We start from the raw sequence: 13,429 nt of genomic DNA on the forward strand, positions 1-13,429 counted from the left end.
TGTGTCATCTGCAACAAATGATCCTCTTAACTATATTACCATGCTTAAAAGAGCTTTCTTCAATCTCTATTAATTAGAGTAAGTAACATCCACTTGCAGTGTTTCTTTTTTATTTATTTAGACTTACTCTGAACAGAAGGGCATCTCAGAGAGTCTAGAAAACTGGAAAAATGTCCTTCTAGGAGACAGAAGACACACAAAGCCAAGCACACACAAGCGGAGACACAGAGTCAAAGCCTCATATTGATCTGTGCCGGTGACAAATGAACAAACAGTAACATGAAGCTCATGGTGCAATTTTCTAACATGCAACTGGATGCAGAGGGTTTAAAATGTGCAGACGTCTTGTTCGGTTCACTTCAGATCCAACTAACAGGCCGATGCTGATTGAGTTACAATCGTGCTTTAAGTCTGGGCCAGAACAAGTGCAATGAATCATACTGTATTTTCTTGTAGCAGATCCTGTTTGCTACCTGCAAACCTCAGGTCTGTTTGATGGCACTCTCCTTGTTTCATTTGCAGTATTGTTTTGTGGACAGGGACCAGTAATTCCATCAAAGGAAGGTCATCCACCAACTGGGGCAGACTGCGTCACCGGTTTGGTTGAAAGGTCAAAATAACAGACTCTTAAAGGTTAACGTCCTGCAGCAACAGAGTAACAGTGCCACCATTTTCTCTTGTCCTCTTTTTAATAGAGCTTTAGCATTTTATTTCAGCCATTCATACTTCTGTCCACTCGACCGCCTACAGCTCGGTAAAGGAGGACAATATGTTTGAGGCCAGTGCTCTCCATGGTCCTGAAACAAACATGTCTCTCTGTCTGTCTCCGTATCTTGTTCATTCAAACTTGCGATCCTAGCTTAAGGGATGCAACACAACAGTCACTAATAGCCCCCATCACCCCTCCCTGCTCTGCCTGTCATTCTAGCACACAAACACACACACATACACACAAACACACACACACACACTGGTTCTTGTCGACGGAGGAGTGGCATCAACGCTGGTTTACTTTCTGCTTCTCTCTCTGCTCCAGTGGGTCCACAGAGGCGAAAATGGATGAAAGTGAAACAGCTCATCTGTGTCTTTCCCTGCAGAAAAGGTAAGATCACATTTCTCTGTGGATTTCTACCAAACTGCTGCAGGTAAGAATACGCTTTTTTAGAAAATTACTCAAATTTATTGCACAACTGCACTGAACAGGCGCCAGTAGAGTCTATTTAGATTCTCAAAGGATCTCCTCAGGATGAGAATTTTTTTACAACTAGCTTGATTTAAATGATACAAAGTCAAAAAAGGAGGTGTGAAATTGAATCAATATAATAGGAGAAATAGCATATCAGTGCAAATGACACTGTAAACTCACAGTGAAGGTAAGATTCCAGGAAGAAGTTTCGATTTGTTGTAAAGTAAAACTGGCTTTTATTGTCCTCCTGAGGCTGCTCTGCAAATGTTTATCTTTATTTGTGTCCTGAACTGAAAGGCTCTAGTCAACCATCAGCATCACATCCTGACTCCGGATTCCCCAGTCACCCTGCTGCCGAGGAATCCCCCATTTTCTGTTTAAGAGGGAAATTTCAAACCTTCAACTCCTGCCTGAAAAGTTTACAAAATGAAAATTTCTTTTCAATCACTTTCCTGCTCGTGTTTGAGAGGCACTGCAGGTTTCTTTTTATTCTTTAACTCCTCTGTATCTTATCATCTCTCTGTTTTATTTTGGAGCTCTTAACACTTCGGTCACGCTGTTATTTGTGCACTTTTCTTCTCACTGGCTCCATTGCTGCGCTGCTTTGGACATTCTGTGGTTTTCTCTCCTCTCCGTTACACCGCCATGCGAGGGCAAAGCTCAGGCTGATGTGAAATTTCCCACTCTTCACATCCAGGACACACTTCCCTGAAGTGACAACAAACTTACAGTAACTAGTGCAATAACAGCAGGGGCCGTTTCAGCAGAAATACTGCCTTGAAAAACAATTTCACGTCTGTCAAGTGCAGCGTTTACAAATTAAACTGTGCATGGCCTCAAACAAAGCCTGAAACAAAGTGTAGGTGCTGCACTTGTTTAGTTCATTTCATCGTGTTTGTTTTATATTTACGGGCTTTGCAGTTGAGTTAAACTCTGATCTGTTCAAACATCCAAACTGATGTTACAGATTTACAGTTAGAAGCATGTTTGCAATGGAAAGACAGAGCGATCCATAAAATACATTTATGAGATAAAAATCCATTGAAAGCTGCAACACTTTGACCCCTTTAGTTGTTAAATGTCCTGTTGATGAAACTTCATGTTTCGTGTGGTGTCTTTAGTCACAGATGTGTTTCCACACCTGCTCTGCAAACAAGTCCCTTGTTTCACCTTATCAACACTAACTCCTGACCGCTGTGTCGCTCACGATATCAGAGACAATGCAGACTTTTTAAAGCCGAGCTCACACAGACAGCTGAGTGCTGCTGGGTCCTACAAGCATATTACCGGTACAGCTGTTGCAGGCAGCATCTGCTGGATCTAATTACTATGTTTCTGTGCCTGTCAAAGAAATACTGTTTGCCTCTGTGACTCTCTCCAGTAGCCCTGAATACCAATTAGGTAGGTCCAGTAATGTAGGTCTTATTAGTGTGAATGCACAGAAGAAGTGAGTACAGGCTTGTGAGCAGACATCGATCTCATTTTCTGTTCCCAACAACATTTACATCACAAGGAGATATCTTCACACACGACTATTGGACAGCTTTTTATTACAGGTGGAGTTTAATATTAACCTCACCGTCCAAATAGCTTCTCTAAAGTAATCTTTGCAGAATGTCAGATAAAGTCAGTAAAACAGCTACACAGAGCTGGCCCTCCACAGAAGCTCGTACAAATAATAAAACAAGAGCACACGAACATAGAATTTTAAGAGCAACTATAGAAAAGAAGTCGGAAAAATATGAAACAGCAAACTGCAACTACTACATTCAAGTGTAAATGTGAGTTACTGGTAACTTTACTTATTATTTATTCCTGCTCCACCACATTTCAGAGGAAAATATTGTTCAACTCGGCATATTAAAAGAGTAGCCACTTCACCAATTTAGCATTGCACTCATTCAGATGCAGTCAGAGATTATAGTGTGTTAATGTCATGAATATATTCAAATCCCTCTCTGCTTACTCATTAAACCCAGAAAAATGTATCTGTGTATCAAAGTTACATATTCAGAAGTTGTTTATGATAAATTAATAATCATTGCTAGTCTGAAAATGATTTACACATAACTCTACATCATGTGTTCCTCACCTCTATCTCAACCCATCCGTCCACATCTGGCTGCAGCTGGAGCACACCAGCTCACCTGCACCTCTGTTCAAACACCGTAAGACTGCTGTAGGCTACGCAATAATTCAGGAACTGAAAACAGATTCTGAAGGAGAACAATGATACACAAAGCTCCACCTTTCAATCTGACATAATGAGGTTTGTTATCTATGAAACTATAGAAGTCTGAAGTCCATGTTTTTGAGTTTCATTCTGACACTGCAGCTTCAAAGTGGAAACTCAACCATGGCTTTGAATGCTTATTTCCTTCAGGATATGTCTAGCAGTGTGTGAAAAAACACCATCTGGAGACGCTAACAAGGTAAATGCATGTGATTCTCACTAGAAGGGATCTTTAAGAAGAACTGAACATCCAATTCAAGATTCCCGCCTCCTCACTTCAGTAAAAATAATTTACCTGGCTGAATCTTTTGGGTGAACAAACTGAGCTGAATGTTTATTTCTCATTTCATTTGAACTCTCAGTCAGCTTTGAACGACGGTGCAGGAATACAAGTCATTGATTTGTTCATAGGGAGCGAGTGCATCCAGTCATATGTAAAAGAAAACTGTCTCAGATCCTTTCACTGTGACAGAACGGTGCATGTTCAGTGGTTCAATTACTGAACATAGAACACAGCGAACATGAGCCCTGAGTGATAGTCAGCAGCTCAAACTACCCTAATCATCCTCAGCAAGTTCACTAGTGATACCGAACTGTGTATGAGTTAAAAAGATTTAGAAGTCATTTTAAACTTTTAAAATATAAAGAATTTTTAATGGGGTTTTGTGTGTTTAACTAAGCAACAGCACTTCTGGTTTCAGTCAAGCACTGAATGATTCAGTGAACAATCTTTTGAGCAAATCTCTTTAATGAACTAATTCCAGTGCAAAGAATTGCTTTGCTGATGGCTACATCATGCAGCACAATGTACAGGCACTTTATTGTTTCCCTCCTCAGAGACGATTAATATGAAAATACATTCTACTTGTTTGTGCTGGGAAGGTGTTGCAGATATTAAAGATTAAAACAAATCATGGCGGTCTGTGGGGGAAATGCTTTTTATCCTGCAGGGGATTTTTGTTGTTGTTGCAATACCTAAAGACACCACTAGAAAAAAATGGCAGCTGTGTGGCGGTAGAATGTGAAATCTGGCAGCTCACTTCTTTCTAATGATTTATTGCCTGATTTTATTTTATTTTTCTCATTTTCAGACTCATAAATTTGTGGCCATTTTATAAGATTTCACAGTAGAGCTCCCCAAAAGCTGCATACAGACTTTGATCTGTAAAAGTAGTGAATTTCCCTTTTTAAATTTCATGTACAAAATATATGATGAGTTTGCAGAATGCCACATATTGTTTTAGATCAAATGTACTCAACAATAAAGTTTAGAAAAAGCTCGACCTCAACTGGAACAGTGCAACATTGAAGACGTTGTTCTGTTCTGTTCTGTTCTGTTCAAAGGCCCTTCCAGTGGAATGACTTTTCCTGTTGAGAGCATTTTTGTGTAAAGTTTATGTACTTTAATTTTACTTTGAGGTATTATTACTTTTACTTAAAGCTGCAGTAGTCAGACATATTAAAAAGAGAAAAAAAAAAACACCAGAATTTGAAAATGTACAGCTTTTCTGCTGCAACTCTTCCCTGCAGATGAGCATGTGCTTTAAATATAGCCAAAAGCTCAAAGACAACATTCATTCTTAACTTCTACCAAGTTTCAAACAAAGTGAAAGTTCTCCATCCAACACATTGTGTCACCACATCAATAATTTTGCTGCTATTTATACTGTGATGGTTCGAACGTCCCGTCATCGGCATCATTGTCCAAAGACTAAAAACGGAGTCAGGAAAAGGTGCAAAAGTATATTTTCCTCTCCAAACCAATGGCACCAAAAAATACTGTGTACTCCAGCTTTAAAGGATTTCTATCTTCCCACACTGCTGCTTGAGAAGTCATTAACTCCCCAGAGATTTACCCTGTATGAACTATTATTGATGGATGTCCCACAGTAACTCTAAGCTTGAATTTCACCATACACCAATTCTTAACCCTGAAATGTAAAGATTTATTTGGTGCAGACCTGATTTTGGTCCCCAGGTGAGAGGGTGAGCCCTTTAATAAATCCGTGTAAACAGATCCTTGTCCCTTCAACATAATTAATGCAGGTACACACACTCTCTGACCTGCACACTAACCCCAACCTCACCTTTCATTCCTGTATCAGAAAAAGTCAAACATAGATTCCAACCTGACTTGAGAGACTGATAAGGTTAGGTCCTAAGAATTACAGCTAAACTAAACACACAAAAACACACAAACATGCGCACACACGGCAGGTCTTTTTCATCTGTGACAGAAAAATCCCAGAATGGGTCTTTGATGAGTAAATGATAGAGTTAGAGATGCTGTAATGAAGTTTCATCTGGCTGTAAGAGCAGGAAGGAAACAGCTTTCAGGTACAGTATGATGTTATCATGTCGCCTAATGGAGTCACTTACAGGGTTTTAGCAATATGCAGCGACCCTCATGGTCCCAACTAAGTGTCTTCATATTGATTTTCTCATCAGAACACATCAGTTAATCACATTGTTATGCTGCAAGTCTATTCCTGATGTTTCTCGGGTCTTTTTCTCCATAAAACAGTAGCTGTAATGATACTTTACTGTATAGAGATAATTAATTGTGGTATATTGCTGTCAGTTTGAGTCTCTGGGGTCATTTTGACTGAACAACCCATTAGAAATACAAACTAGCAGGTGTCCCCATATGCATATTATAGATGCTTTTATCCAAACAGCACCATGAGTGCCTGGATTTTGAGCGTGGGTAGCCCCAGAGGAAATCTGTTTGTACCCGCACTGAACCAGTCTTTCATAACTGACCGAACAAGCAGTTCCAGTGTCAAAGAAATGTCCTCTTTTTTACCTCACTGCAGGCATTATTCTGAAGATAACCCTTATTTAGCCTGAGAGAATCTGTCCTGTCGTAGCATTAAAACACACACAGCTTGTGTATCCAAAAGCAAACACATCAGCGCACACTCACGTCGGATAGGTCCTCAGATGACAGGCAGCACTTATTACATATCCAGCAGCAGAAAATGATGCCTGCAGGATCCAAACAACAACTTGACATTTTTGAATTACTTCTCATGCACAGATTGGATCCTCTCAGAGGACATTTTGTGACTTTCAGGGTTGAATGGAAATTTTAAATGAACTCTAGAAGTGTAGGTTGCCTCGTTACACAGTCTTGTTCAACCTGTCAGGTCACATTAGGCCGGTTAAAACTTCCAGGTCACTTAACATTTAGGTGAAGAAAGAAGAGTCTGACTCTGCAAAGAGACCATTTAGCTTCAATCACAAGTGAATTACACAAAACCATTTTTGCAGCATGCAGATTTCAACATTTATATTCACCTTAGACCAGTTTTAATTTGTTATTCCTGACAGGAGTATGTGTGATGCTGCTGTGCATTAGTAAACACAGCTGCTGCTGTCTGTATTTGCTCGCTATTCTTCACACATAAACCGAGGCAAAGAAACACTCAAACACCTGCCAGCTGTTTACACGCTCTAAGTTAGGCATGATTTTACATCTGTGTTTTATCGCTCATGTGGAAAAAAGAGCCCTAAATACACTGATTCTTTTATAATCTTTGTTGCTCTCAGGTGCTGTGCAGATATGACTCAAGCCTGAAGCATCTGTGAGACCACATCAGACAGGATGGAGACTCTGAATTCCTCGCACATCCCAAACATCAGCGGTGGCGACAGCAGCCTCTTCGCTGGAAGCCCGTACACGACCGTGGAGATCGTGCTCATCATCCTGGTAGCTGCATCTCTGAGCCTGATCACCATCATCGGGAACATCCTGGTTATGCTCTCTATAAAGGTTTGGGTTTTCTTGTTTTTCATCAGTCATGATTAATGAGTGTGATCCAAACATCCACATCTGGACACCTTGAAGAGCGCAACCCAGACTTACAGATAAGAATACATGTGCAGAGTAGTAATCTAATAGAAACGAGAAAACACACATCACACTGCAGGAAAACGGGATTAGCATCTGACAGTCTGCTCCATGTTATCCCTCTAAAGGTGAACAGGAACCTGCAGACCGTCAACAACTACTTCCTGTTCAGCCTGGCGTGTGCAGACCTTATTATCGGCATCTGCTCCATGAACCTCTACACAGTCTACATTGTGATCGGCTACTGGCCCCTGGGAGCGGTGGTGTGTGACCTGTGGCTGGCTGTAGACTACGTCGTCAGCAACGCCTCGGTCATGAACCTGCTCATCATCAGTTTCGACCGTTACTTCTGCGTCACCAAACCGCTCAGCTACCCGGTGCGCCGCAGCACCAAGATGGCCGGCCTGATGATCGCAGCAGCCTGGGTCTTGTCCTTCATCCTGTGGGCTCCTGCTATTCTGTTCTGGCAGTTCATTGTGGGCGGGAGAACCGTGCCACCAGACGAGTGCTACATCCAGTTCTTCTCCAACCCGGCGGTGACCTTCGGGACGGCCATAGCAGCGTTTTACCTGCCGGTGGCCATCATGATCTACCTTTACTGGCGCATTTCCAAGGCCAGCCGCAGCCGCATGAGGAAGGACAGCAGGAAGGCGTCGGGTACCAGTCTGGGAGAAGGTGTCTCCCACAGCCAGGAAGAAGGATGTGAGAGCAACTGCATCATTGCCAAAAAAGCTCAGGAGGAGGCGGGAAATGGGAAGGAGAAGGAAGTGCAGCAGCAGCAGAACGGAAACGGCCCCTGCAAGGAAGAAAAGCCCAACCAGGCTGGCTCCAGGAAAGCCAGCATCAACCCTTCAACATCTAAGGACACTGTGATTCCAACTCCATCACGAAAGAGCTCAAGCTGTGGGAGAACTCTAACACAGCCTCCTTCCCCAGACAACTCATCTGCTGACAGACAAAGTGTGGTTGCAAGGACCCTGTTGAAGGTAAGTTTGATTACTGTATGAAAACTTGTAGGTTATGTTTCAGATTACAAATGTGACCACATTTGATTCATAGCTATCAGTATTTGTAGCTCTAGCAGTCTAAAGATGATTGGTGCTGGTGCTGGTTTCTCTGACACTTTAGTCCTGACTGAAATATTTCAAGAACTTTAGGATTGATTGTGCAGAAGTTTTGTAAAGACATTTGCAGATGAATCCTTGTTACACTGATAATCCCACGCCTTTCTCTACCAACACCAAAGGATTGATTTGTGGTTTTTAGTAAAATATGTCAATGTCGTGTCTGATTGCCGTGAAATTTGGTACAGACATTCATGCAGTACTCAGAATGAACTGTATTAACTCTAATTCCTCCGATTTTTCCTCAGCAGCCACCATCCATTCCAACTTTCACATTATCTTCAGTTAAGTCAAGCCGTCATTATTCATATGGGATATTAAAAAGAACAGCTGAAGTGCCTTCCAATAGAGAAATAAGACCGGTGTTGTGAAATTGTTGAGACACAACAGTGTGATTTGTGATATGACTTTATCTTTTTGCATGTGTGTGTATATTTTGTATTACTAAATTATATAAAATAAATATTTACCTGACTTACTAACATTGTATGTTTAAGACCCTGCAAAGATTTATATGTAAAACTCAAGGAATCCAAACAAAAAAAGCACTCAGCGAGCGCAGTACTCCACCAAGGCTGCTCAGTATCTTGTATCTTTTCTGACAGCCGAAATCTTGAAAAAATTTGGTGCAGAAATCACGGCAACATAGAATGTGGCGTTTTAAATACAGATGTACCCACAAACAAAATGAAGCTGCGCTGAGAACAGGTGTGCATGTGTACGTTACGTATGGATACCGAATCATGTAACGTAAATATGCAGCAGGCAGCGGGAATTGATGGGACTCAGAAACACCCCCACAACTTAATGAATTGTTCCCTGTACGATTTCTGACAGATAAGACTGGAAAAGTCCTCAGTGGTGGATTTCAGCAGGCAGCTGATGTAGTGTTCACTTGTTGCCATGGTTACAGTGACGCCGTGCCGCTATCTGGCAATAATACAGAAATCTTTCACAAATCCGTGAATCCAGACCATAAGCTGCATCACTGCCAAAATCTAATCACTTGGTCGTTGTGTCATTTCTGATCTCTCCTGAAAATTTCATTCAAATCCATTTGTCCATTTTTGAGCAATGTTGCACACAGACAGACAGACAGATTGACAGAAGGACAAACATACCTTGATCATCACATAACTCCTTGGCAGAGAAATCATTCCTATGAGTAGCATTTTGAAACAGCGGAGAGGAAAAACTCCCTGTAAACAGGAAGACACCTCTGACAGAACCAGGCTCAGGGAGGGCAGCCATCTGCCTTGACTGGTTGGGTTGAGGGGAATTGGGAGAGGAAAAAGGATATGACCCAGTGCTTGCAAAATGAATCATTTTACCGCTAATTAGCAACTGTCAGAGTGGCATGATAATGAGGTGAACTAAGAAAGTGAACATGCCTTACCTCAGGGTGTTAGCGTTGTCATTTTGACATTAGCATTCCACCCAAAGCCAGTCTGCAGCCTCACTGAGCCTCTATCCTGACTGTAGACTCTGCATCTTTACTCTTCATTGCTCTGATCAGCCTCGTGTGTAGAAAAAAATCCACTGTTTACTACCTGCTGTGAGACATGCAAAGGTAAAGTCCCCCAGCACTCCAGTGTTTTGGTCAGTGTTAGTTTTCTTTGATATCATTGATGTAGGTGCAGTGTGACACTGAAAGGATGCTTTAATCTGATGAAAGTGGAAAGTTATATTCGACCTACATTGGCAGATGGCCAAAAATAGGAGTCCAGATGAAAGCTAATGCTGCTCTGTGTCTGCTGGATGTGTAACCTGCTAATTGTTGGCAATGTCAACATGTCAGTGTTACAACAAACACAACATTGTGTGTTTACAGCTTGTTCCACTGCTTCCTAGTGGACCCCACAAATTAAATAATACAGCTGTTTGAACAAAGACTGTAACTTTCCTCCTCTTCTTCTCTCATTTTTCAGGTAACGAAGCGTGCTGTGAGTGAGGGCGCCGTGGCAAAGTGGAAAAGAAGGGGCATCTCTTCCAGGGAGAAAAAAGTAACGCGCACCATCATGGCCATCCTGGTTGCTTTCGTTGTCACGTGGACGCCGTACAACGTGATGGTCCTGATCAACACATTCTGCTCCATCTGCATCCCCAACACCCTCTGGACCATCGGCTACTGGCTCTGCTACATCAACAGCACCATCAACCCGGCCTGCTACGCCCTCTGCAACACCACCTTCAAGAACACCTTCAAGCACCTGCTTCTGTGCCAGTACAAGAAGATACGAGCAGCGCGATGAGGGCGTTTGTGACTGAGTCGAAACAAAGTGATGATTCTTGTAAAGACAGACGGCAAATATTGGAAGCTTAGTGTTGAAAAATAGACTAGGTGTGTTCTTGTTGGGCTCCATTTATTTTTCAATGGTAACTTACTCCTACTTTCACTGAAAATGGAACTGTGTCTCAATTTCTATTTGTATCACAAACTAAAGTTTTGATTATTTTAAAAAAGACGTGGCATTGTATTATAATTCACCAGACATTTATTAAGCTTTACTGATTCTGTATTAGGGCTTTCCCCAACCAAAGATCACCCCAGCCGCATTGTCGTCATTAGCTGACTAGTTGTAGCATGTTTGAATAGTGTATAGTTATCTAAACTATCTAACATTTGAGCAAGTTATGGTGTGAAGTGACTAATGATGGATTATTTTTACTTTTCAGAAGATAAGTCACGTCAAGGGTCAATTAGTCTGACTCATCAGATGTACACTTCAGGTATAAGCTAGGCACACAGGCGATTTTCTCCTCCCTTTCTACTATCCATCTGGTAGCATTTTCAAAATCCAGTTGCAATATCAGTGCAATAAGGCGGCCCTGCACGTTTTTTCCTGTGAATGTGCCATTTTAAAGACAGTGTTGGCCTCCTTGCATGCAAATGTTCCAACAAAACAATTCCCTGCCACCGTTTTGAGGGGACACCATTGCTGCATCCTGTGCTTAGCACCGCCCACTGCGACTGTGATTGGTTTAAAGAAATGCAAACAAGCCAGAGCTTTTTTTCGTCCCCTATAGCAAAATGACAGTGTGGTGCGGTCAGATCATTCTACACTGTGTTGCGTTAACAAATGGTCTGGCTATGTGACACTACAGGCTGATGAATAAAAGGAAAATGTCACCTTCCTGGTCATTTACCTTCTCAAAATGATGGATTTCCTCCAAGCTATGTGTAATTACTATCTAATAACCATACTGACCAGCAATGTAAATGATGATGTCCGTGTAAATGTGAGTTTTATGCGACCAACCTACTGATCACAACTCAAGACTCTTTGCATCAGCTTCTGTTTGGTTGACTATTTGAGGGCAGCCCTACTTTTAAATGTGAATAACCACATTTACTTAAAGTGTCTTTTGGTGTTGGAGTTTTTCAATGGTTGTCTTTTCTCTCTCTACATAAACTTATATAGTATGTTGTTTCAAGTTGTGGTTCATGTGATGGTTTTGTGACCAAAGCAGTGATTTTAAAGAAGTTGAATACAAAAGAAAGGTGATATAATGTAGAGAAGGACGCTGTGTTATTGACACTGTGTTATTAAAGCGTGATGGCTGACACTGAGCAGTGAAAGAGGAAAAATAAGCCAAACTGAAAAGTCTGTCTGCATGAAAGCTTGTCTTGAAATTTAATTAAGAAAAGAGAATTAGCAGCTGTAAACTGATCTGCGTCCTGTGCTCTGTGTGTATGTGTGTGTGTGTGTGTGTGTGTGTGTGTGTGTGTGTGTGTGTGTGTGTGTGTGTGTGCGTGCGCATGTGTTTCCTCTCTTGTTAAATTTACTGTGGTATTAAGCTGACATCTGACATTATTGGCATCTGTAATCCATGCTGTTGTGACATGAGTCCAAATGTGACATTTATCCACACCTTCGCTTCTTTCTACATGTTTTCTGTAAATAAAAAGATGATGACAGTCCATTTAATTTGGTGTCAATACTCTGTCACAACATGTCTTTCTTGAGTTTCACTGATTTCTGTTTCACACAGATTTCAACTCACTGTGATCCTGAAGACAAAATATGTGGCAGAACATTACAAATACAGCAACTGGTTATGTAAAAGCAAACTTTGTTGTGAAGGAGGATAAGAACTACTTCAAAAACACATTTTCACACTCCTCCCAATTCATCACCACAGTCTGAAATTCCTCTGGTGAACAGAAACGATGATCAGAGAGAGATTTAGAGACGGAGACTGGATACAGTATTAACCTGCCCTCCCTGCCTCCCCTTTGAACTGGAGCCATAAACCTCCCTCATAATCTTCACACTGTGGAGAGAAAAGACAAGGTTTTTCTGTCTCTGCTGTGGGAAAACTCATCTGGACGACTGTAGGACTGTTGTGCCCTCTAGTGGACTAAAAAACACCTCATTGATACTCCAGTGTCTGAAGGCTGCATGTGGAAGCTTGAAAACTTTACCTTTGTACAGTTTTCACTGTTGCAACATGAACTTGTTAAACATTTAGGGTGGTGTGTTCGTGCCACTGTGAAGGAGAACTTTCTCTTCTGTGCTTGGTGACCTTCGCACGGATCCATTTCACCACTCATAATCTATAAGCTCAACAAATGACATGATCACAGTTTGCCTTCAAATCCAGCCAGGTGTCCATTTGAAGACTAAAGATTAATTGTTTTTTGCATTTCTTCTGGCAATACAAGTAATTAAAATATCTCTACAGATTCTGCTTCCAAAAGTTCTACATGGCTGGATTCATGTATCTGTAAAAGTGACAACATTCTGTCATTTATACAAAGGTCAATGATATGACACGATACATAAGCCACCACAGTGACAAAGAGAGCCTCTGTAGACGCCCCATAATTGCCATATGTGCAAGATTAGACAGTACATCAAGGTTTAAGGACCCAACAATCCACCAAAGACTAAATTAGCAAGTTTATCAAGTTGTCCATATCACTGTGGATAGCTCCACATCAGTGTTGGCTACGAAGTTTAATACTTGATTGCCACTCTACACCATTCATTTTAACTGACAACAATGCCACAGCAAAGACAAGGTAGTAA

At 41.4% G+C, this 13,429-nt stretch overlaps 1 protein-coding gene across 2 annotated transcripts; it reads left to right on the plus strand.

Annotated features, from left to right (window-relative positions):
• The first annotated feature begins 956 nt into the window (after positions 1 to 956).
• Positions 957 to 12,325, plus strand: LOC111585437 (muscarinic acetylcholine receptor M2-like). Of its 2 annotated transcripts, none has more exons than XM_023294928.3 (4): positions 957 to 1,102; positions 6,972 to 7,194; positions 7,401 to 8,258; positions 10,325 to 12,325. In XM_023294928.3, exons 2-4 carry the CDS (start codon positions 7,027 to 7,029, stop codon positions 10,646 to 10,648), a joined length of 1,350 nt encoding a protein of 449 aa, XP_023150696.2. In that variant the 5' UTR covers positions 957 to 1,102; positions 6,972 to 7,026; the 3' UTR covers positions 10,649 to 12,325. The 2 variants fall into 2 exon arrangements, with proteins under 2 accessions (XP_023150696.2, XP_035797243.2); XM_035941350.2 differs by lacking the exon at positions 957 to 1,102 and adding an exon at positions 2,566 to 3,618.
• Positions 12,326 to 13,429: the final 1,104 nt, after the last annotated feature.

This window comes from Amphiprion ocellaris, chromosome 3 (assembly GCF_022539595.1).
Source record: "Amphiprion ocellaris isolate individual 3 ecotype Okinawa chromosome 3, ASM2253959v1, whole genome shotgun sequence".
In the NCBI taxonomy this organism is placed as follows: Eukaryota; Metazoa; Chordata; class Actinopteri; family Pomacentridae; genus Amphiprion; species Amphiprion ocellaris.

Coding starts and splice junctions, on each gene's coding strand:
- LOC111585437 (XM_023294928.3), top strand. CDS start 7,027: ATGGAGACTCTGAATTCCTCGCACATCCCAAACATCAGCGGTGGCGAC. Junction 7,195..7,400: donor TGGTTATGCTCTCTATAAAG/GTTTGGGTTTTC, acceptor ATCCCTCTAAAG/GTGAACAGGAACCTGCAGAC. Junction 8,259..10,324: donor TTGCAAGGACCCTGTTGAAG/GTAAGTTTGATT, acceptor CTCATTTTTCAG/GTAACGAAGCGTGCTGTGAG.